The sequence below is a fragment of the Poecilia reticulata genome, linkage group LG15 (assembly GCF_000633615.1).
Source record: "Poecilia reticulata strain Guanapo linkage group LG15, Guppy_female_1.0+MT, whole genome shotgun sequence".
NCBI lineage: Eukaryota > Metazoa > Chordata > Actinopteri > Cyprinodontiformes > Poeciliidae > Poecilia > Poecilia reticulata.
Genome location: NC_024345.1, coordinates 15,630,471 through 15,657,742, shown reverse-complemented (window position 1 = coordinate 15,657,742; position 27,272 = coordinate 15,630,471). Strand labels below are relative to the sequence as shown.

The 27,272-nt window shown below is 37.2% G+C and overlaps 1 protein-coding gene across 2 annotated transcripts; it reads left to right on the top strand.

Moving 5' to 3' along the window:
• Positions 1–27,272, top strand: parga (poly (ADP-ribose) glycohydrolase a). 2 transcript variants are annotated; one of them, XM_008429544.2, is made up of 18 exons: positions 1–74; positions 720–771; positions 1,593–2,204; positions 2,305–2,428; positions 3,554–3,676; positions 3,801–3,881; positions 4,341–4,415; positions 8,331–8,423; positions 9,813–9,967; positions 13,374–13,453; positions 13,543–13,603; positions 13,727–13,802; positions 18,532–18,679; positions 21,238–21,316; positions 21,455–21,563; positions 21,744–21,849; positions 23,542–23,670; positions 24,795–27,272. In XM_008429544.2, the coding sequence occupies exons 2-18, from the start codon at positions 755–757 to the stop codon at positions 24,965–24,967; spliced, it is 2,241 nt and encodes a 746-aa protein (XP_008427766.1). In that variant the 5' UTR covers positions 1–74; positions 720–754; the 3' UTR covers positions 24,968–27,272. The 2 variants fall into 2 exon arrangements, with proteins under 2 accessions (XP_008427766.1, XP_008427764.1); XM_008429542.2 differs by having other exon boundaries at positions 13–190.

Sequence of the window (27,272 nt, the reverse complement as noted above, 5' to 3'; positions counted from 1 at the left end):
CAACCGCCACTATAAAGCAAGCAAGAAGAAGAACGGTTTTGATTTGGTGGTGTCACCGCATCTGGAGAAACGAGGTGAAAGTTAATGTTTAAATAGTAATATTTGGAGCGATGCAGTTTGCATACAGAGGTACTAAGATGATTTTGTAATGCTTTGTCGTCGAACAGCTCCCTTTAAGAGGTGCACCGGTGTAAGTGGACATTTCTTTGTTTAAAAAAAATAGTCAGTACCGCTAGCTTGCTCAGGGTGTTTATATTCTGTTTTCCAGAAGCTAAGATGATCTAAGAAGCGCTTAAATCTTTCTGCCAGTCAAAGAACTCGGGTCGGGATGTGCACTGCAAGATGTTTTAACAGTCAGGCTGGGAGAAAAACAAATACTTCAGAAACACATTCTCTACCACCCATTCCTCTGGTTCATCGATTGTGAATAATTATCTAGTCAATTAGCTTACTCATCTTGAGTTTCTGGTTCTATTTACCGCTGACATATTGTTTGTTATCTGGTCTTCTCTCTTATTTAACAATTTCACATGTATTGCTTCGTGTTCTGAAATATTTACGACGGCCAGTCCATTTAAATTAGCCTTAGAATAGTGAGGGACATGCAACCCAACTCAAATCTTGTTTTGCTTATTTAAAGAACTTGGAGTAGCTTCTTGTCGGTTTGTAGTAGTTGTGGCACAAGTTATAGTTTCACTTTGTTGTTTTGCTTCACACAGGTGTGTTTGCTTTGACTTGTAAACGACTGATACAGATGGATCATCAAAGCAGGTAAAGTGTAAAAAAAAAGTTCCATTGCATGCTTATTTTATGTTCTACTCTGAGAAACTTTAGGTAGATATGGATGCTATTTGGTTTGTCTGTTTCTGAGAAAGGACTCATTCATCTCTAACTTTTTCAGTACTTGTGTTATAAACACAAACTGATGCTTATGTAAATTATACATAATTGTAAAGTGCATTCCTGAACATAATCTTTTTTTTTTTTTTTTTTCTAAAGTCGTGTTACTTCCCACGCAGTTTTATACTTGGACTATTTGCTGAGTGGTCTACTTTAACAAATAAATGCTTGGTGTAAGTTATTTTACTGTAGCTCTTGTATGTTTAAGGTGTTAGCGTTGTTAAGGCTCTAACTCGGTCTCAAGTCCGTTCCAAATCTTAACAGGTTTTCTTGCAGGATTGCCAAATATTAAAAGGAAAAAAGAGAACCTGTGTTTATACTGAGATTAAATTACAAGAAGGTCTTCTCTATTTACTAAATGGATTATTTCTGAAGAGAATTGGCTTTACTCAATTTTGCTCAGTGGTTTCAGACAAAAGGAGAATGAGTTCTTTACCTTCTAGATATTTCAAATTAGTTTTTTGTTAAAACTTTAGAAAACTTCGTCCTTTCCCTTAACTTCAGCTATGCATGACGTTTCATCACACTATATCCTAATGAAATATATTGAAATTTGTTGTAGTTTTGTAATGAGATTTAAAACTTTTAAGCAGTATGAATACTTTTGCGAGGCAGAGTATTGCCGTTGGGAAAACATTTTAAACAGAGCAGCTCTTTTATTGAGTTCCTTATTTTTCCCTTTTCTGCTACAGTTTGACTGATGACCCCAGGCCAGAAGACGTAAAGAGTGATGTTCAACAAGCGGATGCAAAAGGAGAGCTTCAAACGTCCGATCAAACTAAAGGCCACATACCATCAGAGGACACATCCGATGGCCTGGCTTGTCTAAATTCAGGAGATTGTGTGTCTGCAGGTGAAGGGGATGAATCGGCCACTTCAGAAAGCAGAAGTGACCAAGCTCACGACGCTAACGGACAGAAATCGAGGCGAGCCGGTTCGCCCGGTCCTCACCTGTCAAATCCAAAACTCACCCTTTGTCTTAGTAATAGTCCCAGGAAAATTTCTGGCACACCCAGTGATGTGGAAATGCTGAGTCCTGACAGTCCATCGTGTGACACTGTAGTCAACAGTCTATCGGACTGTTGTGACGGTCCGGTTGGCTGTGCGGAGGACTCTGCGAAGGAGCCGGATATAAAATCTCCGCATGTTGTCAAAGATTCCCACTCTGGAAGTTTGACTCAGGAAAACGTCTGTCATGTCACCACAAGCACCGAAGAAGAAGATGCGGAGATGGGGGAGTGCAGCGGCTCGTCTGATATGAGTCAGGACTTAATTGAGAGCCAGCCAGATGCGATTGGTAAAAGGTACAACTTGTTTAGATGGTGGTTGGTGTCTTAGAAAGAAAAGGCTGTTCACACAGTGCTGTTTTACTCAACTCCATTCTCACTGACCTGTGATTTTCAGTTTTCGGTGTAACTTGGACAAAGCATGGCTGGGGACTCCCATAGATGAGCTCAACAGAAAACCTCAATGTGCTCCACCTCTGTCTCACCTAAAAGCAACGCCAAATCATACTGTCACAGTTAGGGTGAGTTAACAACCACTTTTTTTATTTAGTGATTAAAAAAAAGAAGAATTTATTCTCACCAAGAATACAGTCGTTCCAGAGCACGATTCACTTGGAATATCTTCTGTTTTAATTAGTGGCAAGAAGCTGTGAAACGTTCTCTTTTAGATGTAGAGACGCAGACAGCATGAGAGAGAAAATGAAGTAGACGGCACCGGGCTGAGCTGAGCCATCCTCTGAGATTCCCTCAGGGTGTCTTGTCAGTAAAGATTCTCTGCCTATCCTCCGCTGCCTGTCCCACAGGAACTCTGGATGTTCTTGTGTGAGGCTACGAGAAAGCCGCACCATCAACATCCAGGCCAGCCAAACTAGACAACAGCGCATAGTTATTGCATGAAAACTGACTACTGTGGTGTTAAGCCTCACACTTTATCATCTCTCTACTGCAATAATTTCACGGACCATAATAATACAATTATTTCTGTTAGAAACAAGAGTTGTAATCAGTGACAACCCTGGCAATAATTATCTTCTGATAGAACTTAAGCAAATATAACACTTTTCCATTTTGTGGTAAAGCATGACTGGTTTATGCAGATTCCAGGTTTGTGTAAATATATAGATTGTGTTCCTTATCCCATTGTCAAAAAGTTGCATCTGCTCATTCATCCGTTTATCCATCTTCTCACCTGCAGCTACTGACTTTGTAGCAAGTTGGCAGCTTCTGTTCAGCCTCAGCGTTTGCTAACTTCGCTCTGTGATTTTATGTGCTCTACCACTTTTTAGTTTTGCTGTTCTCTGTTGCTTTCACATTGGTTTAATACCACTAATGGTTCACTGTGGGGTTTTTTTTCGTAGTAGTTATTTAGTCACGGATGGACGTTTTGGATACATTTTATACTATCACAGTAATTTCCTGTAGAGCAACCTAATATCTCAGAAACAGTCCGTATGACTCAATGCTGGTCTCTTTTTACAAGTCGTGCCGTTATTGAATCGCTTATGTTTGTTTATTTGTTTGTGTTAATTGTTTGAGTTTGCGTCGCACAAAAATGTTATTTAATTCTGTTGTGGTTTCATGGAACAAGATCCTAAAGCAGAAGCGGTGCTAATGATGGATGGGATTTGTTGCCTTTCCTGTTACAGACAGATCTCCTCAGAGAGGGAGAAGTCCCCATCCCATACCCCTCCAAGTTCAGAGATGTGTGGGACGATTTGTCCGTTAAGATGCCCTGCTCTGAAAAAAATCTGTTTCCTTTGGAGACTGAGGTATGTTAATTATTATTTCATGCATTATGTGTAACATAGCCCCCCTTTAAATCACATGATTGCTCTAAAAGATCTCACTGTTGTATGACAAGTGTTATGTCTTTCTTTAATGATCACTATAAAGGATGGAAGTGGTTTCCAGAGTCGGTGGGAACTGATCCATACTGCCTTACACAGAGGATTCAAAAGTTGTCTGGATGTCAGGGTAAGAGTGTTTTAGACTTGTATGTTTAGTCAATCACAATTTCAGCTCATTGTTGTTAAACTAAGCAATTCAAATGTTGATTAATTCATTCCATCAACTTTTTTTGTATATCTTGTATATCTTTAAAAAAAAATTTTATTTTGTAGCTTATTTAAACAGTTTAAAAAACTTCTTGAACCAAAAAGAAGGCTTTTAAAAAAATATTATCTTTCCTAATCTGTAGAGTTTCTTCTCTTAGGTTTTTAATTGAGCTTTTAAAACATTTTATGAATGTCTGAACATATACCACAAACAACCACATGGTGGCAGAGTTTGCAACTCTTATTCTTCAGGTTGCATATAAAACTTCTCACACGGTGCTATCCTGAGACATTTGAGTTTTCGATTTAAGATCAATGGTGGCCAACCTTAACTTGTCAATTTTCTAAAAAAATAAATGCCGTCCGTTCTCTTCCTCAGGATGCAATACTGAGGTACAACACGGCCCATGCAAAGAAGTGGGACTTCACTGCCTTGAACCTTTTTTGCACAGAGGTAAGCTGTTCTAAACATGATTGTTTTACAGAGTAAATAAGAAAGGTATAGTCAATGCGGTATGCCACTTAGTTTTCTTTTTTTTTTTTTCTGTTATATATGTGAAAACTTTGAGCTTTTGTTTTTATAAATTATTTAAAATATTAATTAAAAGCGGTAATGAACATGCCATTCTTTTGTTAGTAATCGGTTTTTAAGCCACAATGATGTTATCTTTAGTTTATTGTAGAAAAAGAAACAAGCTAGTGGCATATTACAGTTTAGAGTTGCTTGCAAAGAAAGTCTGCTTTAATTCGTCTGACTGCACACACGCTGCTGCTCATCCTCCCCATAAGGTACCTGAGAGGCTCCTGGGAGCACCTTACAGTTTGCACAGACGAGTGCAGATCAAAGCATCAGCAGCTGTTGCATATAAACAAGAGCAATGGCCTATCTTAATTTTCTCTTTTCTTTTCTCACTTTTTATCCTGAGTTCACTTTAACTATGCAAACACATATTAATATTACTACACAAACAAAACTAAAGCTTTTGTTTTGGTCTGAATTGTCTTTCCTTTGAAATGCACTGATTTCTGAGAGGTTTTGTGTTGAGCTATTTGCTTTCTTAAGGAATATTCTTTGACATGCATCAGCTGTAATTCTCTCTAAAGTTAAGAAGAAAACATGTTTTACTATATGCATTGATGTCTAATCATCAGCGTTTTTATTTAATATGCTGGTCTAGTTGTTACAGTTAATTAAATACGACTGCTAAGAGACGGCTCTGTGATTTCACTAGAAAAGGCACGTTTATTTCTTACGTCTATTCTCTCATGATGAATTACTCAGACCATTTTCCTTTTCCCTCTTGTGGGAAATAATTTTTCGGAGTAAGACTTGTTGGGTCAATAGCAACCTAAGCCTCTTATGGCTTAATTCAATGTAATTAAAATGTCCTGTTAAATCTGTAAAGACACTGAGGGAGGCAAGACACTTGCCTTTCCCAGCCTCTATGATCAGCATGTCTTTCTGTCCAATCACTTTGAATGTGGACCTTTTGTAGGACAATAATTTATTGTATTCCCCTGCAGGAAACACTGTGGTGGCACAAAATCCTCCTTACTGTTTATACTTTGTTGTTTTAGCTTCAATATTCCTCCATGTTTCAATGAAGAGTACTGAAGATATGAAAGCAGGACTGCATGTTACCAGGGAAACATACAATATTAGATAAAGGTGTGGAATGTCGCTGGGATGATATGCCTTCAATTAATTAAGACTTGAGAGTACATCGTTATTTGTTTTTGCTTGTGCTTCATCGCTTAAATACTAGTTTGTATCGATACTAGAAAATAATAAAGCATTTTTTTTTCATTGAACAATGATGGCTTTATCACAAAACTTTCTGGAAATGGATGCTCAAAAGGCAATGTCTATTGGCGTTTCACTTCAGAACAAATTGTGACCACTGATTAGTCAGTTGCTGACAAACTCACTGGATTGATTGACGAGTGGCGTCGATGTCAATTGTGGGAGACGTCTATTTTTTAGGTCTTATACCAACATAATTTCTGAACATAATCTTATACCTACTGTTGTGAAGAACAGCCGCATTTATTTACATCAGGGTTCTTATGCACCTAATATAGACGGAGTCAGTCTAGACCTGAATAACCTTGGACACAGAAGCAAGAGTGTGGCTACATATTTGTATTGAGGACTTATTTTCTATCCTGGAAACTATAATGTTGATCTGTCATTCTTCTATTTATTTATCCATCCCTCTGTGCCCAACATATGTTGAATATGTTGTCATTGTAATGTGCAATGTTCAATACATAATACACAGAATGCAATACTAAAAATGTGGATATCTATGTCTAATTAAGCTGCAATGTATTTCGTTGTTAATCAGTGATTGCAGGTTTTCTGTTGTTTTGACCAGTTTTCCACCTTGCTATAAAGTCATTTTTATCTTTGCCTATCTGTCAGTCCACCTATCCATTTATAATGTTTGTGGCTTTTAAAAGTTGTTTTAAAATCCTTGAGTTGAAAATTTGAGCATTTGGTAATAAACATGTGAAGGGAACCATATTAGTTAATCTAACAAACTAAATTTCAAGCAGATTATTGTGAATTTGAAATGAAACTGTTGTTCCTCTCCTTACTCAGGATTGCCTGATTAAATTCAGAGCAACATTTTGTTCCTGGGGGCAGGGGGGCGGGGGGGTAATTGTGTGGAGGCATATTGCCCCGGAGCCAATGATTGACGTTCCTCTCAATGTGTAGCAGCTATAGGAGGGGGGGGGAAAAAGGGGTTATCCAAATTGGAGCTTGTCTGTAAATCGTCGTAGTGTTTCTCTCTCAGCCGAATGAAACTGTCACCGTGTCACTATCTGATGAATGTTTGTGAGGACAGAGCAGGGTAACAGTCCAAGAGTAAGTATAACTGATGTAGCTCTTGCCAATGAACCCCTGACAGTGAAACAAAAAACCCAGCGGTTTGTGTTTGTTTGTGAAACCATTTTTACTTTAAACAAACCAATACTTGTGTAATTTGTTTTCCCCTCACAAAATTACATTTACCTTTGAACCAGAAGATAAAAATCACCATTAACCCATAATCTCTCATTACTAGGACTTGTTGGAGATACTTTAAGACATTTAAATATGGAAATCTCATGGTTTGTCTTAAGCATGTGGGACCGTGCTGCTGTAGCTGTTTAAATGCAGTCCTCTCCCCTCTCTGCCATCATCCTGCTGCATCACCACCTACCATCTATTAGTCCCAGAGGAGCATTTTATGATGTCTGCCAGCTCATTACTTCTGACAGCGTTTAGTCAGACCTGCTCTGCAGCCATATAAATGCTCCTCGCTAAGTCAACCGCAGAAGACTTCCTCTTGAAAATCAACCAGCCTGCCACTCTCCCCACAATTGGTCATTTGCATTTTGCTCCAGAAGGTCCATTTAATCAGTGCTAGCTCCCCTGCTTACCTTGATAGAATAAGGCAAGTGATTGATGACAGTGACATTCGAAGCCAATACACTCATAAATGATTGTGTTGTAAATCTGGGTGTATGATGGAAAACCTGGATGTTTATTTTAGAGGGAATTGCCCATGGATGCTGAGGTAAGCTGCCGCTGAAGTATGGGTGCCTCGGTCACGGCGGGCTCATTTTCTGATTGATGATAGTTTCCTCTGAAAATGTGTTCTGTGCTGCGAGTGGCTCAGCAGCATATATATATATTTTTTCTCCTTTTAAAACGTTGGGACTGTTTGATGTCCAAGAGGGGTAACGGCAACGTTTTGGAAGACCACATGGACCAGAGCAGTATGATTGGTCCTGTCTTTCCTTAAGTCCAGCAGAGAGAGTGGGGAAGTGAAATCCAGAAACTGAAATTAAAAAAGAAAATGTTAATTAATTATGCATGTGGAAATAAAGCAGAAGGGGGGGAAAAAATAGGATTTATTTATTTACTAAATAAATAAATAAATACCGTACATGTTTAAAAATGGTTATCTTGGATATAATACTAAAATGTGAAATTATTTTAGGCATTTAAAATCTGAAAAAGGAAGGACATTTATAGCAAAGCAGCTTGGGGGGGAAAAAAGGTGTAAAGAAATCAAATGGTAAATGATTCAAACTTAAAGGGTAAATTAAACGGGCATCTTAACACTAGCAAAAAATAAAAATATCAATTTAAACAATATTTCTGGATATATATATATTTTTATTATTTTTTTACTAATTGGTTTGCTTCATTATTCTTGCAGGTTCATAATCATCTCATTAACCTCTGATTGAGAAAACCTTTTGTTGAAATTTGACCATTAGTACATGTAACGATTTCTAGGAAATACTGGAGGTTCCTGGAATATATCAGATTGATAAAAATTGACGTCACTTCTGTATTTTGGCTTTATTTCAGTATCTTGAGCTTTGTGAGCTGCAACAGCTGTTTGAGGGCATACTACCTGATATGGTCGAGCTCGCACTTAGTGCACCTCGCCTCTGCACAATGGTAAGCATTTTTCTCTCTTAATTCTTAGTTTATGGCGTTGCAGACTGATTTTTTCCTTTAATACTCTTAATATACAAATATTATATTTTCTTTTGTACAAATTTCACTCAAAATGTTTTGTTTTGCCTTGTTTTTTTAAATTTGAAGTTTTTGTCTTAGATTAAATAGTGTGCCTGAGTCAGATTACCTGTAGTAAGAGGTAAGAAAGACAACAATTTAGTAACTTAGTTTTACAAACTTTGGGTAGATATTCGTTAGATTAGCTAATCTAGTCTAACATTAGATTTAGATTAGCTAATGTTGTCTCAAGAGATTTGTGCAAAAGATGATTTTTATTTTGGAAGGAGATCCAACAATTGCTTTTCATTTAATGATTGATCTATATTATCCATAAATCCATCCAGTTTAGATCATTTTAACTGTTTTTTTTTTTTTTCTTTAAGTCCAGGCTTAACTTTAAACCCCTGCATCAAGCCCTTTTTATGATTAAACACATTGCTACATGTCATATGTTTGTTTGTTTGCTTTTAGGTATTGCACACTCTGGTTGTTGACAATTTGTCATTCTTTCATTGCTGAAGTTAACATTCTGCACCAGGGATTCCTTTCATTGAGAAATGCATTTAGTCTAACCGGGCCTGATACACTGACCACTAAAGTCCACAGACCTCTTTTAAATTCCTGGTACACACAGCTGGTCCTTCTTAGGGGTCCGTCTAAATGTCATCTTCATTTGTCTTTCTTTTCAGACTCTGTCATCCATTATAGCGATATAGGAATTATTACAAGATTGGCATTTTTGTAATTGCATTATCTATTACAGAGTCTTCAGTTAATTCAATTCACTGAATTCAACTCCCACTCAGAAAGGAGAGGGGGAAAAAAAACTCTCCTGTGGTTTTCCAAGCAAGTCAGCTGTTCTCTACTGTTAGTAAAACTGTAAAGCTGGAAAGTATAAAGATTGTCTGTAGTATTGGGTTTAAAAAGGTAATGTTTATGTGTGTGTGTGATTAGAGGTGGTATCGATCTGCCTACTTGGCGGCCTTGGGAGGCTCTTTAGCCCTAATCAGTAAAGATTGATGGGCCCCATGTGTCTGACTGAACGAACCTGAGGGAGAGCAACAAAACCGGAACCTTAATTACTACCACCCATTTAACTAATGGAGCCCTTCTTATCTCCTGCTTGCTATATCGCTAAACTAATTTTCTGAACTCATCAGCCCTCCAACCTGCACTGCTGCACCCACAAAAACTTGTATCTATTTTCAGGATTCACCTTTGATTGGCTGGTATTTAGCCTTCCAGCTTTTGTGTGGTTGCATCGACATCATCCTCTAGTCTTATTATGCTTATAAATTGTGTTTGTGTTCTGTTTTTGTCTCCCTCCAGCCAATTCCTTTACTTAAGTCAGGTATGAACCATTCCCTGACTCTGTCTCAGGAGCAAATAGCCTGTCTTTTGGCCAACGCCTTCTTCTGCACATTCCCTCGACGCAACTCCCGCAAGTCGGAGTACTGCAACTATCCCGAGATCAACTTCTACAGGTAAACAAACACCGATGGAGACATGATTCTTGAAACGCAGCACTCACAGTATTGTAAGCAGTACTGGGTCTCCCTAATTCAGACATGTCATGAAAATAAATGCCTCGTTGAAATTTTTTATTTTTTTTGTAAACCTTTGCTTGAAACAGGAGAGAGGAGGGCTCAGTTTGTTGTCTGTTGCCAAGTGTTAACACTGTCGTTTTAATGAAAGGCTTTGACCAGTATTAATGAAAGTGAGGAATATGTTGCCCAAAGGTGATGTTTTCATTGGATTCCTCCCATTCAAGATAACATTATTTCCATCAGGGGGAGCTACTGCCTTGAAAACCAGTCAAATGGAAATCATTGAGAATTTTACTCAGTTTGACTAATTCTGTTAGTCTGCGGATTCATTACTTTCCAGTTAGAATGTCAATTTCCAGGTTAGTTTACTGATAGAAGATGATCACTTTTGTTTTTTTGGTCAAACATTTAGTTTTGCTGTCCTTGACATAACTTCATCCATCACTAGAAAGGGTTTTAGGCTGTGGGCTGAGATCTATCTTTTTTTCCCCCCCCTGCTTCTGTTATGTCCTCTATGTGGGATGAAGATTGTAGTAGGTGTGTTTTATAAATTGGTGTTTTCTCTTTCAAACAGCTCAACAGTAAATGGTCTATTGAAGACCAAAAAAAAAGCATGAGGGCTAATTGAAGCACTTTGTCTTGACTGTTTTAAAGTACACACTTGCCTGGTTTTTCTCTGACTTCATATAATTTTGAGATGTAAATTTTAGATGCAAGTGTTGATGAATGTAAATCCTTCAAGCTAAATAATATTCATAACCCAGTCAGATACAAATTTGAAATTTAGAATTCAACCAAGACGAAAGAGATGATGGATGAAAAAATCGGGACAAAAGCTCTTTAAGATTTTTATTTTTATTTTTTACATACAAATGTTATGAGTTGGAACTTTTATATTGCATTTCTGGTATGCCCGTTAATCTGATGCACAGTTAACATCTGCAAAACGTGTTGTGTACAAGTTGTGCTAAGAGGAGTTGGTCTATCACCGCAGCTATTCAAGCCTAAAATACCACATCAGTGCAAAATATGTTGTTGAGGCACAGATGTCCACAACACTAATATCAGGATTCACAGTCCACATTTCTAAAGTATTTTTTTTTTTTTAAATTGCATGGATGATCAGGTGTTCCTGAAACACTTGAAAGCTGATTGGGTTGCTGAATACGTTGCTACTGTACGTTTGAAACTCTTATTTTGAAGTAAAAAAGAAAAGTTCCTAGCTGTATACTGATAATTTTTCTGTGGGGTTGTGATTTGTAAAGCCTAAAAATGGGTAATCTTAGTTTTCTCTAAAGTTTCTCAAATTTTATCATTCATGAACTCTGTATTCTGTTTTGTCTTGTTCTTTGAAGTGAATCGTTAAACTCGTTCAAAAACTTAATGTTTTTTTTTTTTTAGATATTTCTCAAAGTATGAAAACACCTTTCTTCTGTTACTTCAAATAAAAAAAAAAATATATATATTTTTTTTTTTGCAAAAAACTGATCTTGTTCATATGGCCCCTTAACGTTAGTGGTTAGTTTTAATACAGCCACAGCAGCTGCAGAATTACAGATGCACAGAAAAAAGTGAGATTTTGTTACCTGCTTTGTCTCACTTTTGTCAGTAAATGCCTCATTATAACAATACCTTTTCCAGATACTTCTTTAACTCAATTTTCTTGTTTTCTTGGAGCTCCTCCTTCTAGTTAGTGATAGTAAGGAGTAATGTAATAACATCCAGTTGTTGCCTGACAGACTGGAGTTGCTGTTTTTGAGAAATCTTGAGCGTTATAGAGATAAATGATAAGTAATACAGCTTTTTATTCGGTGTTATTTTATTCTTTTGAGTCCACACAATACCTTCCCAGTGTTGTGCTTCTGTCTGTACTTTGGTCCTATCTTTCCATGTGGTATCTGCAAGAATGCTGTAATAATATAAACATTGATTCAATTGCATAGCTGGCTTTTCAGGACCACTTGGACCTCTTATCAGCATTTCTGCCAGCAGCAGAAATGCAGGACAGAACAAGAGCGGGCGGGGGTTGGCTGTGGTTTTTCTGAGAAGATGAAATAAGACAACCACTGCAGTCTAAAATGGGCCCTGGATCGTTACCGACCCTCCCTTTCTCCTGGTAATTGAGGGAGTGTCCGTCACTTTGCTTATTGGCTACAGTAGCTCTCTGTCTTGGACAAGCAGAGCAGCAAGCAATCTGCTGATTGCTGTTTTGGCAGAACTGTCGAGGTTTGTCCTCTGCTAAGTGATGGATGTATTCGAGGGGCAACGCAGAAGGCAGCGGACTTCTTTAACTTGTGTTTTCTGCTGTTTGAGAAGACTGTGACAGGAACCATGTTTTACGGGCGAAAAAGTTTGGTGCACTGCTTAATATTTCAGAGAAAAATCAGTAAAGATAAAAGTCAGACAGCTTGTATGGTGGTTTCTATACAACAGATTAAGAAGCAAATAAGGAATTTGATTAAATTGGCATGTATGCTTATTAAAAAATGTTAACTTAATTATATTTAGCAGACATTTGGAATAAAAAAATGTGGATGTACCCTTTTATCTTTGAAAATATATACAAATGGATTGTAGCTTCCTTTTAAATAATTGTTTTTTTAATAACACTTTAAACATCACTCTGAACCTATTTCTCATCCACTGTCTCTCTAAAGCTCATTTTCCCTGGTGCAAGACTTACTGTTATCGATCCAGGATCTTACAAATCTTTTTCTTATAATTGGTGGAGAACTGAAGTTGTCCATTTATGCTTGAATTGTATTTAATAAATATTTTTTTATCACTAAAGGGCTGTTAGTGCAATACGTTTCTCATTTCATTGCATTCCTTTGCTTTAAATCTTTACTGAACTGAACAGAAAACGGTTGGAGACAAATGCATAATTTAAATAACAAAGACCTTAGGGTGTTTTTAATGGAGGGTGTCCCAGTATGTGGCGAATTAAGCTTTCCGTCCACCACTCCTTGCTTGTTCTTGCACCTTAGTTTTACCTTCTCACAAACCAAAACATCGGCAGACAGTATCACTGTATTAAGGAAGGAAGGCTGGACCAGACATTGTTTTTGTTTGAAAGCTTGCGTTATAGATGATGATGTGTACAGAGCTTTGAAAATCTGAACTTCGAGGTTCAGGTTGATATGCAGTGATGTTGGTCTCGTCTAATCTGAGCAGCAAATCTTTTTCAAGATTTTTGCAGGGTTCTCTAAAAAGTGAATTCCTCTTTTATGTCGGAAAATAAAAAGTGTTTTTATTTTGAATTTTTAATAAATTACCGAGTTAACATCGTCATGTAGTAAAAGCTCTTTGTTGAAGTCAAATGTCTGTTTATTTTTCATTTCAGGTTGTTTGAAGGCTCTTCTCCTAGAAAGATTGAGAAGTTAAAAACTCTACTGTGCTACTTCAGGAGAGTTACTGAAACAAGTAAGATCCAAAAATTATTTATTTTTCACCTAAATGATGTCCTTGTTATTGAGTTAATGAAACATCAAATTATTTGTGTCTTTTTCAAGGACCTAATGGTCTTGTTACATTCACAAGACAAACTCTTACCGGTCCACCAGACTGGGAAAGGTAAACACCACTCGTATTATTCACCAACTCTATTATTCAAGACTGGTAAATTGGAATAATATAGGATTTTTCATTCATCAACATACACAAGTAGCAGTCGGTAACCGAAAATGTTCTGTGAAGTTCTCAGACTCAGCTGAAGCGCCTACATATCACTTGCAAGGGGACGATTGAGGATGATGGATACGGGATGCTTCAGGTAAAGATTCCTGTGCAGCTTTGCATTCAGTGCAAAGAATAATTTATCATGACTCAATAATTGCCTGTAGTCACGGATGATTTTCTTTTTCAGGCTTTTAAAGCACAATTTAAGTTTCAGCTTTTATGTGCATGCCTTTTCTTTTTATAATACAAGCTTTGTGTCGTTCAGTTTGCAAACTTAAGTCAAGTTGAAATTGTAGTTTGCAATTTTAATGCCCTTTTGCTTGTGATATTCATACTTCCGGTCTGTGAAAGTCTACAGCAACTTCCCATAGGGACAGTCTCATCCTGTTATCTTACCAGATGTTTGAAAAAGCCAAAGGGAACAGCAGAAATCCCTCTGGTGGCAGCTTGGAGAGATAATGTTTTAAAAATTACAACTTTAATAAATAAAAAAGGGCCAATACAGGAAAAAGAGCAGTTGTGCAACAAATTCTGTCGTTAAAATTTGATCAACAGAAAATAATTGGAGTCTTAAGTTTTTCAGGTTAATGAAGAATTTTTGCTTTAACTTTGTGTTGGATTTTGTACAATACAAGTAAATGTTTTGGAGGGTGAATAGATACTCTTAACAGAGAAATTTGCCAATGACCGGAAATTTTCATCTTTGCATTTTTTTAACCCATTTTCTGTCTTTAGAACCATTTATGTGATTTTGAGCTTTTTGGTTCCTTTTCTGCACTATTGTTCAAGATTACACACCTACCAATAATCAGCAGCCTTCTTGCTTCATAAAAAGAAGAAATAAAGTGGTAAAAAATTATACTCCTTTTTTTTTAAGACCTATTATTAGCTATTTATTTCTCCCCACTGGATTTTATCCTCCTCCTCTGTGTTCCTTTGCTGCTATTGCATTTATTTATTATTTTACTGCAGTTGACAGTATTTGTATACACATGAGCAGCTCAGAGAGGCAAGGGTGGAGGGGAGGACCCCTGGGTGTGGGAGGATAGAAGGGAAGATGGCACATGGAGGAAAATATAAATGACGCGAGTTGGGCATTTCACTGGGATGACCCAGTGGGCCAAGAGTCCTGCAAGAGAATTGACGGCTACCTCAGCAGGCCGGACAGTGGCTGTGTGCTGTTTGGATGGGGCAGAGCAGGCTGTCATCCTGTCAGGGGGTGAGATTGAAGGGGGGAGGGGGCCGAGGTCAGGAGCTGAACCAGAGATAAAGGTGAGGAGTTGGGTGACTGGCTGGAAAACATGCACATACAAACACACTTACTGTCACACAGATTGACGTAGCTGCGGGCCACTGAGCAGAACCCTCACTTCTGACAGCAAGTATAAGTATCTGCTCTGTGATTGGACGGACTGTTCTTTTATCTAAACCACACAAACAAGGATGGCGATTTAAGGATGCGTTGGTTTAGCATCTAAAATATTTCCTACACCTGAAGTGTTTACAGACGATTACAAAGAGAGATTTTTTGAAGGGAGATTTGAGCGTCCTGAAGTTATTTTTGGATCTTAGATTTAGGCCTATGTATTAACAATGCTCTATAGTATATGATCAGATAATGAAGCGATGTTTCAGAATAAAGATAAATACATTTAGATGAGAGCATCATTTTACAACCTTCTCACATGGAAAAACTTCTAATTTTAGCAGTTTGCTTGTGTTCAGTTTAATCCAAATAAATTCATCAGAATTGTACATTTTTAGTAATCCAGTTCAATAAGTGAAGTATGGTCCATGTACTCTACCAAATGCATTCAATACTCGAGTTACTGCAAAGATGCCGTGTAGCATGGATGCGATCAGTTTGTGTTGCAGAAGTCCAGGTGGATTTATTCACTCCCTTCAGGTTATCTGCGTTCTTGGATCTGGCGCCTCTCATCCTCTTGACAATATCCCAGATTCTCTGTAAGGTTTTGGATGGAGGCTTATTTAATATGCAAGATTTCTGAGGAACAGAATTTTGGGTCTTTATGAGTTTTAAGACATGATCATAAAAATGACCAGAAATACACACTTCATGAATTCCATATCATATCTACTAAATCTATTTCAGTTGTTGAATTTAATTGGTGAAATAAATAAAATGTTCTCCACTTGGCTTTTTCTGAGATCATGAGATGTTTTACCCATTTGACTAGCTGGAAATGACAAAGGATGGTCAAATGTTGTCCTTTAGAGATAAAATTGAATACTTAGTTTCTCAACACAGCTTTACTGTTGTTCAGATTTTCCACAGTTGCTCAGCTGTACATTATGTATTTCATTGGTATTTATTGTATCTATTACAATTTCATGTGCATTGTTTTTGTTTTGATTTTCTAATTTGATTATCACCAAGGAGGAAACGGTCATCCTTAGACATTTGTTTGTATTAAACCTCCTCTGTGGGTGACGGCTAATGGGAAAATAATAGTTGTTTATTCAAGTAATGAGAGTGACGATAGCATTTCCTGTAATCAGCATTGCATAAACAACCCAAAGTGCAAATATATATAATGTTTTATTATTTTAGTGTTGTATGCGTCAGTTAGGGTGTGCTGGCAAGTTAACTCGGTTTAAGTTTAAAATGGGGACATGTTTTTCATTTATTTGCAGCCAAACTAAAATCTACCATTTCTAGACCCATTATTGAATGAGGTAGCAGCTTTTGTTTATTATGTCGATGCAAATAATGCAGTTTCCTGGGGAAGCATTGGTAAATACACTTATCAGTATGTGCCATTGTGTTTGAATAGTGCTGAAAACACAAAAGGGCATAAAAAAATAGAAATGCTTCTTTTTTAAATATGAGTTAATGTTACTGTGTGAAGTTTAGTGATAGAAAAACCATACCTCTCAGGGTTTCCCCCAGAAAATTTGCTTAGCCCAGTGGTTGGGGCAGTCCACTGTGTTTTTGTATTAAAAGATGTTAAGTTGACAGGAAATGTAAACGTATTACTGTGTAATTATATGTTACGGGAAAAGATCTCCAGTGAAATGCTATTTAAACCCACAACTAGTCTAAAAACAACAAATTTGCACTTCTCTTTAATCCAAATTAAGTCAGCAGCTCCATCAGGCCCCCAGTGCTTCAGGGACCCCATAAACGCTAATATTTTAAAACAGACAACAGATATATAAATGTAACACTTGTTCATTGAGATCATCAATGCTGTTAAATTTAATTCAATTGTTTAGGCATACATAAATTAAATGATTTTAAATTGTTTAACATTTAAATACAAGATTTTAAGGAGCTGGTTTTGGTTAATGAGTTTACTTTGTAAAACTTCAAAGAACAATATTCATAGTTGGATTGTTTTGTTACCATAGCAACAATCTGATGCTGTGAGTTTAATCTTTGAATTTACAAATACAAATGAGTAAACTGCGATTATAACTTATTGCTTTTTAGGCTGGCCAATTAAACTACTCCCTTCTGCCATATTTCACTAAATCTAACACAGAAGCAGTTAGAGGTGCTAATATTTTTAGCAACAAAAGGGGCCCCTAAATCAAATTCTGCTCAACGCCTCATACAGCCTTGGACCAGCCCTGTAATCTGCTGCACTACACAGAGATGCGCAACAAACGGGAGATTTAATTCAAAGCTGCTAATGTGGCTTTAGAGAGACTATTCTGGTTGGTCGAGTTAATGGACGAGTTCTCAGAGCTGCCTGCGGCCGAGCGTATTAACTCCAAGCAGACAACGCATTTGATATGGTTTGATGCATCGTGTAACCGGAAAAATAATACTAAAAATAATAATATAATAAAATAATATAAGATCAGCGTGATGCGTGACTCTGAGGAGAGCGTTAATGTTCCTCACCGGGCTGAACCTGCATGATGAGGTTAGCGCTGCTCGTTATCCACAAACGCTCCGGCCAACCGGGACCACAGACGTAAACTTCACAGAGAAGACAGACAGACACAGAGCCACATGCTGGGCAGCGCGTTGAGATGTAAACGCCGCATATAATTGTTCGTTCACAAAAATAAATCATTCTCACCACTCCACAACGCTAATTCGCTACAAATTATTCCTGCGGTTCACATAGAGCTGCGCAACCAGAGCCTAACGCGGCGGGTTTTAAACTCTTACCTAGAGTTCTCCAAAGGAGAAGTAGGTTTATGTAAATATCCATACAGGTCAGCCTGTGTCCAGTTTGAGTGAAAGGAGGCGCGCGCGATCCCGCTGAGGTAAAGCGGAGGCGAAGCGCAGAGGCGCCAGCTGTATGATTGGTCCGCGCGCTGTCGGCTTTAAATGCATAAACTATAAACCTATCTTTTAGGAATAAATCTGCTCTGCTAGTGAAATGCTAAGAGCAAAAGAAACGCTTGCAGCCCGGCTTTTTTTTTTTCCTAGAAACGTAAACAACGCTTAGCCTGGCGGCGGGGCTAGTAAAGCATGGCGGGCCACCAGGCTTATAATACACTGGGGGAAACCCTGCCTCTATATGCAAGCTGTATCAGAAAGGAGCCTTAAAAACAAAAACAAAAAAAGACTGGATGCAAGTTATAATTCATTTTTTATTGTTGCTTTTGTTGTTTGCAATAATTATGACAAAATATATTAAAATGCTAAGTTCATATCCTTAATATAGCAATAAAATAAGCTAATGAGCCGATACACAATATTGGGTTCAGGAGAATGAGACATGATTTCAATCTTTATGAGCTGGTTGATTATTTATTGTTAAAACCTAAAAATACAGGAGGACGTGCCTTCCTTCTTCAGTCTTTCCACCTTACTTGTATCTCTTTCCTTCCCCCCTTATTAGGTTGACTTTGCAAACAGGTATGTAGGAGGTGGAGTCACAGGACATGGACTGGTCCAGGAGGAGATCCGGTTCCTTATCAACCCTGAGCTCATCGTTTCTCGCCTCTTTACTGAAGCTCTGGAACACAACGAATGCCTCATTATAACAGGTGTGTGGTTACTCGTGGTCTTTTAAAAAAAAAAAAAATCATAAGAATTCAGACTTTAATTGGTTTGACATTAATTACTTGAAACAACTCTGTCTAAAGTCATAATTACACTTTGTAATTATGAGGTATCGGCCTTTATTTATTGTTTCAATGCGATGCAAATTGCGTTGACACAATTTTTATCGCAAAGTCATGTGTCTTGACTTTACGCTTTTGTTGTGCTGGAACTGGAAAATAAGTCTTAATTTTTAAACCAGGTCATTTAACCATGTCAAAACCGACTTGTTTTCCAAAGTCACATTTTTAGCGTGAACGATGCTAAATACTGCATTTGATCTGAGAATTGTGCTTTTCTATATCTTACTCTTTAATTAATAATTAGTCATTTGTCTCAAATGAGCATCTCAGTATTGCTTAATTTGACATCTAACTCGACACACATGATCAATGGAGCTGAATAGTGTTGACTCTTATTAACCCAGTGGGATTTCTATGTAGCTCTGGAAGCAGAAAGTGACCGAAGCCAAGCCACACACAGGACTTTAGATGGGGATGTGTTCCCTTGTCGACTTGTCACATTTATCTTCTACCTAATTAACAAAACGGTTAGTTCACTCATGACAATATCCAATTTATTTCCACATTAGGGATATTTATTAGGAACACATTTAAAACAATTTATCACAGAAGTCTTTTTGTTTCCACAAGAGGTGACACGGTGCTCACATTACGTCAGATAGTATAACTCACAGATTCTGTTATCTTTGACTTTAGCTCATCTAAATAAATAACAAATACAAAGAAAAAAGCAAGAGTCTCCACCACTGTTTCCATTTTGTATTGGCTGGGTGTAAACTTTAAAGGGGAGAATCTGATATTTAATCCCCTCCACCACTTTGGTCATTCCCCTAAAACAAAGAAACCATTGAGGCGCCATCTTGTTTTTTCTGAAACTCTCCTTAGCGACCTTCATTGATAAGTCCCCTCCTTCTCTCCCATCACTCCCTTCCCTCCTCCCTTTCCTTCTGCACTTAACATGATTACATTTGGACAGAAAGGAATTTATTGCCCAACTCAGGTCATCGCAACCACTAATGGAATGGACCCATTACGCCATATATTCATTAAAAACCTCCAGATTATTCTATGCACGTATGCAGCGTTTCCTTTTAAGCTCTAATTTTAGTCTTTATGTCTGTCCCTAGAGCTCCTTAACAGAGCTCCTTAAGAGCATTTAGAAGTTTACCTTGAGATAACTTGAAAGATGGAATACAAATGCTGATGCGAGTGAGTTTGTAGACGGGAAGGTAGAGATTCCCTGATGTAATCTTGTGATGGAAGTTCGTCTGGCAGGATGCCGTCACGGACATTCAACAAAATAAATTCGATTAAGGTGAAGAAGGAGGTGGTCAGTTCCTTTGATGGATGAAGCGATATGGGTGGCCTGTTCTGTGGATTTGCAATGCCATGACCACTACATTTCTCTTTTCTTCATAAAGTAAAGGAATTATATTTCAGAGAAAAAATAACTGTCATGCCTCGGCATGAGCCGCGTTTCAGTTTGGGAAGAACCAGGAAAACGATGTGCATCCTGATGATTCTTAAGCAGACATTAATTTATTTAAAATGGGTTTGAAACGACGCCAGAAATAAGATTTTGGTACTGCTAAAAGGTTCTTCCTTTGAGCCAATAGCTTGATTGTTTTACTTTGATCTAATTTTCATGTTTTATTGCACTTGCGTTAAAAAAAATAACAAAGAAAAAGAATAACAAGTTATTTATTTTTTTATATTAATACAACATTCACCAACAGCTTCCTGGAAGCCTAAGTGATCAGTTTTAAAGTTGGTCCTTCTTAGCACTGCATATCACTTCATTTTGATTCCTATAAACATTTTAAACTGTAAAATAAAGTTTTCAATACAATATTGTGTATAAAATAACGGGAACAAGAGCAAGAAGAACACAACTTCTTGATGTGTAAAGCTTTTGCCTATGCAGTACTTTTTAAGCTTTTTTTCTCAGTGATAACTCTGCTTTAAGACGAAACACATGCTTCAGTGTGTTTTTAAAGGACGCTAATATACCAACTGGGAAATTCAGATACAACTCTTCCGATTGGGAGTCGGCTTCCTGTCTTGAATCACACTCATCGGTAGCTTTAATAGTTCCACCAGGATTTTAGAGCCAGAACCATGAGCTTGTGGTAGATTTATGTTGTAAATAAAAGTTGAAATCTTGCTGACATGTATGTGCATCATACTTGATGAATCTAGTTTGACAGGAGGTTTCCTTATTCCGGAGTATCTCTTTCCTATGTTGGCTAACGGCTTTTAATTTTAAACCTCCCAAAGAAGATTACTTATTAAATCAATGGGGGTTTATTTATGACAATCCAATAGAAGCTGATACTGTGTACTCACGCAGGGAGCGTAGAAAGCACTAAATCTGATTTAGGAAATAAGGCGCTGAAACAGATTTAGGCCCGCTGTGTGCTCCCACTGTCGAGCTGAATAACAGATTTTTGCTTCTTGGCTTTGCCTTTGTTTCCCTGCAGGAACTGAACAATACAGTAAATATTCTGGTTATGCCGAGAGTTACAAGTGGCAGAAAAGCTACAAAGACGAGACGCCAAGGTATTTTCTGCCTTTGTTTAAAACATGTTATAATTTCAGTAGTTTAACAATCCAAAGAAAGTGGGTTGTAATCACTTGGAATATAAAGGAAGAAAGACGGATAATGGCCACTCGTCTTCTGCTCTGCTGTGTTTCCAGGGACGACTGGCAGAGAAGGTGTACAGAGATTGTGGCCATTGATGCTGTTAAATACAGACACTTCCTGGAACAGTTTCTTCCTGAGAAAATTACCAGGGAACTGAACAAGGTGGGGAAAAAAGGTTTCTGGATTTCCTCAAATGATAAATGATTCTACTTGTGTGTACTTTGAAAAGCTCTTTGCATGTCTCCTTTCCACATTGTATTTGTTTTTTTATAGGTCTATCATATACAGTAAATATACTGTAGAAAGCGTTGCTCCCTTCTAATACCTGTGCATATTTTCTAGGCGTATTGCGGATTTTATCGAAGCAACATTAACGTCAAGCACCTCCCCTCTGTAGCCACTGGCAACTGGGGCTGTGGAGCCTTTGGTGGAGACACGCGCCTGAAAGGTATTGTTAGTTGAACTGCACATATGTGTGTTAAATAACTTCATTTGGTAGTTGAAAACAATTTGCTAGTTTAAAAAAAGATGTATTATATTAATTAGAGTGATTGATGAGGACAACAGACAAGCATTTGTAATGCTTGTCACAGCCGTCAAGGCTCCTGCTGAAGGAATCCCACTGCTGTGCAGCCTGTACAGTAAGACACAGGAACAGATTTATGTCTGATAGTCAATTAGCAGCTTTCCCAAGGTGTCACCCTCCCATTACTTGCTTTCTGTTTTGGATCTGGCCAAAAAAAAAACGCAGATGGTTCCCATTAAAATTGTGATTGATTATTGGAAAGAGACGATGTAAGTCGAAGTGGTTATTTCTGTAAAGGCATACAGAAAGTTGTTGATAAGTAGGAAGTATACACTGTCCATTCACCTGGCCAGTTTTTTTTTTTTTTTTACTTTATACACTGATCAGAGATTTTGTGGCTGATTTTCTGACCTGGATTTTTTTAAAGTTCTGAGCATGTGGGAAAGCAATTTTCCAAATTCATCAAAAATATGTCTTTTTTTTTTTTATTAACACTTTGTGATTTTTACTTATTTTTAGCATGCCACATGACAGGAAAAAAACGCAGTTCGGAGTTTAAATTACTTTCTTTCAACTGCTGAATCAACAGTTGAAACACAACACAACTATTTTAGTGCTTTTAGACATTTCTGCATCCACTGATCATTCATCATTCATACCCTTTTATTTTGACAGCAAGTATTAAAGTCACACCCAAGTAAAAACTTGGGTGTGACTTTAATCCAATGAACAATATAATGGAGGGAGCTGCAAGGTTTGGGTGACGACAAGGAGGTCTTCCAACCTCAACTACTTGGTGCTCATTGTAAAAGATGAATCATGTGTCCTCTGTGTCTTACTCCTTCAATTACAAGTTTTATTTTGAAGAATAAACTGGTGGGAAGAAAAAGACTGGATTTTAGTTTCCAACCATAAATTGTTTTGTCCTGGTCACAAGTGGTTTACATGTTGTTCTGTGGTTGGATGGTGTTTCAAGTAAATGGTTATGTACACATAAAGCTGAAGATGTCAGTTTTCATTTACAGCATGCTATCAATAGATCCACTGGTCTTTCAATATTTCCCAAGGACTTAATCCATTCAAATATTGGTATTTGAACTTTCTGCCTCAGAACCCCAACCAACATTAAGAATAAAGGATATTTCTATCTTGAGCTGGTATATTTAGAACATAGTTGCTGTATTTACAATTAAACATTAAAAATTGCTTATTTGACATATGTATAACACTAAGCCATTGTTTTTTGTTGTAGAGATTAGAAACCTTTCCGTAGATGATTTGTTGGTCTTGTGAGGCGATAAATCAGAAAACAATAGCAGCTGTTTTAAATTATTTAAAAGCCTTAAAACCTCATTTACAAAGACCTGAAGATTGAGTGCTGTTGATGAGGCTATTCTCCTAGCAAAGCATTATTTACTGTTCCCATACAAATTGCTCCTGTCACTCATTTTCTCTACTGCCCGAAGCCACACCTTTCTCGGCGTTTGACCAACTACTCGGCCCGATGGAAGTGTCAGTGGTCAAATGTTTTAATCCTGAAACTATTGAAGCTTATCCAGTTTAGTGTTGCTGGTTTAAGGTTTCCCTTTAACATGCTGCTTCTTCACCTTTCAGCTCTGATCCAGCTGATGGCAGCTGCCGAGGCCGGGAGAGATGTCGCGTATTTCACGTTTGGAGATGCTCAGCTTATGAGAGACGTTCATGAAATGCACACGTTCCTCGCCGAAAGAAGAGTTACAGTTGGTAAGACACATGCATGCATCCTATAAAAAAATGTCAACTTAATGATTAGTCGAGTTAGGTTATTAATGTTGGCTGAATAGGTGCACTTTTAAATGTCCAGTTTTCACCTCATGTAAAATCAATTTTAAAAAGACCAGTTCTCATTTTAGCATTTATCTTAATTATTTTAACATGTTACAGTTTTTGGTACTCTTCAATACTTGCTTGACAAATACCTGTCAACAGTTGTTTCTGGTAGCAAACTGGAACTGTCAGGACTTAACTTTTATCATCTTCCATATCTGGATTACCACAATAAATTAAACCAAAGTATGAAGAAAACAAATGAGTGTCTCAACTTTATTTTTTTCTTATATTATCTTTGACAAAAAAGTTAACATTTCTAGACAAGCGCTCCTCTTGTTATTTATACGTATTTAATTAGCATTCTATATCTTTAAAATGCCACATCTTGAGCATCTTATTGATTGATTTGGTTTTATACAACCTAATGAAATCAATTTACATTTTCTTTTTTTCCTCTAAAATATATATATTTTTTCAATCCCTTACTCCTGTGACTTTCACTTTAATTTTCAGAAATTTTTGAAACGTTAAATTAGAAAAAATGTGGTATTTTGACGTGTGAAATGTTTAGGAACCCACACTATACAACAGCCGCTGCGAGCAATCGGCTGAGAGATTTTCCGTTTTGGCATCAACACACAATTGTCTATATGCATATAACAGAAACGCACAAGTTTAGTCTTTTAGACCGTAGCTATTGTCTCAGTCCAGCCATTCAGGCTGGACAAGCTAACCCCACATCGGCTCTCTACTCCCGGCTTTTCTTCCCTTTTTTTTTTTTTTCTTTCTTTTGCTGACATTTATTGAAGCCTTTCAGAGAAATTCCCCTCCAGCCATCCATTTCCTAAAGTGGAGTTGCTGCGCGGAAGAAAAACAGCTCATGCTATACGTGTCTGTGCGAGATTTATAAATGATCCAAAACACACTTTCATTTTTTTTTCCTGCTAGTTCCAGTCTCTCGTTCTTTGCCCCTCAACCTGTTAGTGCTTTTTGTCTCTGAAATGCTCATATATCCTCTTTCGCTGCACTACTTCTTCTTCTTCTATTCCCCATCGCAGGACAGCTGTACAGCCTCTTCATCCAGTACTTCAACGAAGAGTGCAAGAACTGTCGCACAACGCGCCCCCACGTCACTCTCTACAGTTTCATCTTTGAAAAAGTCTCCGCTCCCGCAGCGTCCAACCCCGAGCAGGATTCTAGGATGTCACATGTGACACCAGAACCTCAATAACAAGCCAAGAACTGTAACTTAAACTTTGTCCCACACTCTGGGTCTGCGAGACAAAATACAGCTTCAGAGGTGTCAAATACTCAGTCTTGTGCTTAAAATCACCTTTTCACACACGCGCACACACACACAGACTCCCTTTAGGTTTGTGGTTCTGACACAAGCTACCAAAGCAGGGTTTTATCTTTTTGCTGGTGGTATTATCGGAGCCTCGTATTGTGACACCACGTCTGGTGAAAGGTTTATGAAACTAATGGCAATAGTGAATCCTTGTTGCTCTTTGAGGCCTTTTTTTCTTAAGTGCGATCTATTTTTTATTTATTTTTTTTCTTTAATACCAATTACAGATATGGCCAAATATCCATCATATGCATGATTGTGATAAAGCTTCACTGTTGAACTGAGGAAATTACTGTAGTAATTTCCACAGTTTTTTTTCTTGTATTTCATTGCTTTTGTTATTTTTTGAACAGTTTGTCTCCTCTGTTTTCTTGAATGCAGAGAGAATGAGATGCTGTACTGTAGTCTATGCATGGAAAACATTTATTTATCACATATTCTCCAGATGTTTGCTGCTCTTTTATAAACTCCGTGGCTGTAAGATCCCACATGCCGTCTTTAAGGCTCGTTTCAAATCATCACAACTATAATCACTACTGCTAGAGTCATCTCAGATGGAATATACAGGAAATGAACGGTCACTGTCATCGTTGACCTTTGTTGCTGAATAACTTTATAGTTATGAAATATAATCAGTGCTAAGCACAGTATTATCACTGTATTTACTTATAGATTGTGAACAGATAACGAAGCGCACGAAAATCATTATTTTTATCAAAGTTTTTACTCAGTGTTTGGTTTGATGTGGGTATGGTGTTTTATTATTTGCTGTATTTTCTTACAGTTTGTTTGACTGAATGATTGGCTTAGACAAAAATGTGGGATGTAAATGTGCTGAATGTTGTATTTTAGGTTGTAATATTTTTATCATTTCTTAATTAAAACATCCCAATAAAGGAGTATTTCTTTGTTGAGATTTATACGAGTTTGTAAGCTACAACAAAGAATCAACATGTTAAAATGAGCCGTGTTTAAGATGTAACTTTTCTCTTCGGAATCATTTTGCAAATGCACGGCAAGTGGTAAAGTATTTGTAGCCTATGAACATTTCAGCGTATTGCAGTGTTAAACCACAAATTGTGTTTTGGGGGAATACTTTTACAAACCTCTGGGTACACATGGACAGAACCATTTATCTTTATGTGTAATTGGACTTTTTTTTTGACCCCATTGCAAATTAGGTTTATTGGAGAGAAAAAAGGTTTGTTCTGTTTTTTTTTTTTTTGCATTAAACAAATGAAACCAAAACTGTCTAAATAGTAAAATAAAACTAATATTACCAAATTCTACTTTTAATCATTTATGCAGCCTCAAAATTATTGAACACCCTACAGAATTTTTTTTATTAAAGCTTGCTTTTGCAAATCAGGTGTAATCTGAGGTTTTTATTAGTTACATCAGATTGAGACAAATATTTAAAAAACATAATGATGTCTTGATGCTTCTTAGAAATAACTCGGTCAAAACAGCCAAATCAGTTCAGGAAAAGTTTGTTGCCTTTCAAGTACATGGATTTAAAAAAAAAGAAAAAAAGAGTCAAATAAGTAATTCAATCATTTGAGATGTTACAATTTTTTCTCTCGATAGAACCTACAGTTCTCATAAAAAAAAAAAAAAACTAATTCAGCCTTCAGAGCGGTTTTATTAGAGGTTTCTACATAACCTCATGACGCAGACCTTCATAAATGGTGTGTAGGCTTGGATGAGGTAACTGGATTACACATTATCTGTGTCTCCTTGACTCTTTGTACTGCGACCTGCTTTGGCCAAATGAGCTGTGGTCTCATGTACTAAATCAATTTAGTTGGGCAGATTCAGCAATTGAGGGCTACTGTAAGCCTTGTTTACCTGCACCAGATATTTTTTTTGATAAGCCAGTTACAGTGAGTTAAAAAATTTCAGACACCAAATTTGGATTGAATGTGGCAGGCCGTTTTTATAAACGAGTAATCATAATTTATAGAGTTGCAGTTTTAAACCTTTTCTTAAAAATGTATATTCCCATAAACAGACTTTTAGAAGAAAAAAAGTTATTTTTGCAATACTCAAAAAGTGAAATAGGTGACACGGTTCGCTCCTGTACAGTGATCATTCTGAACAGAATCCTATTTAACGACATGCCTGTAATGTTTCCCTGAGGCACCTCTCTTTTTGTCATCAAACATTATTAATAAAATGCCACAAAGCA

Bases quoted from the DNA above. Each gene is read 5' to 3' on its own strand.
- parga (XM_008429544.2), top strand. The intron at 21,564-21,743 runs GTGGGGAAAAAA...CATATTTTCTAG, and splicing joins TTACCAGGGAACTGAACAAG to GCGTATTGCGGATTTTATCG. The intron at 23,671-24,794 runs GTAAGACACATG...TCCCCATCGCAG, and splicing joins CGAAAGAAGAGTTACAGTTG to GACAGCTGTACAGCCTCTTC.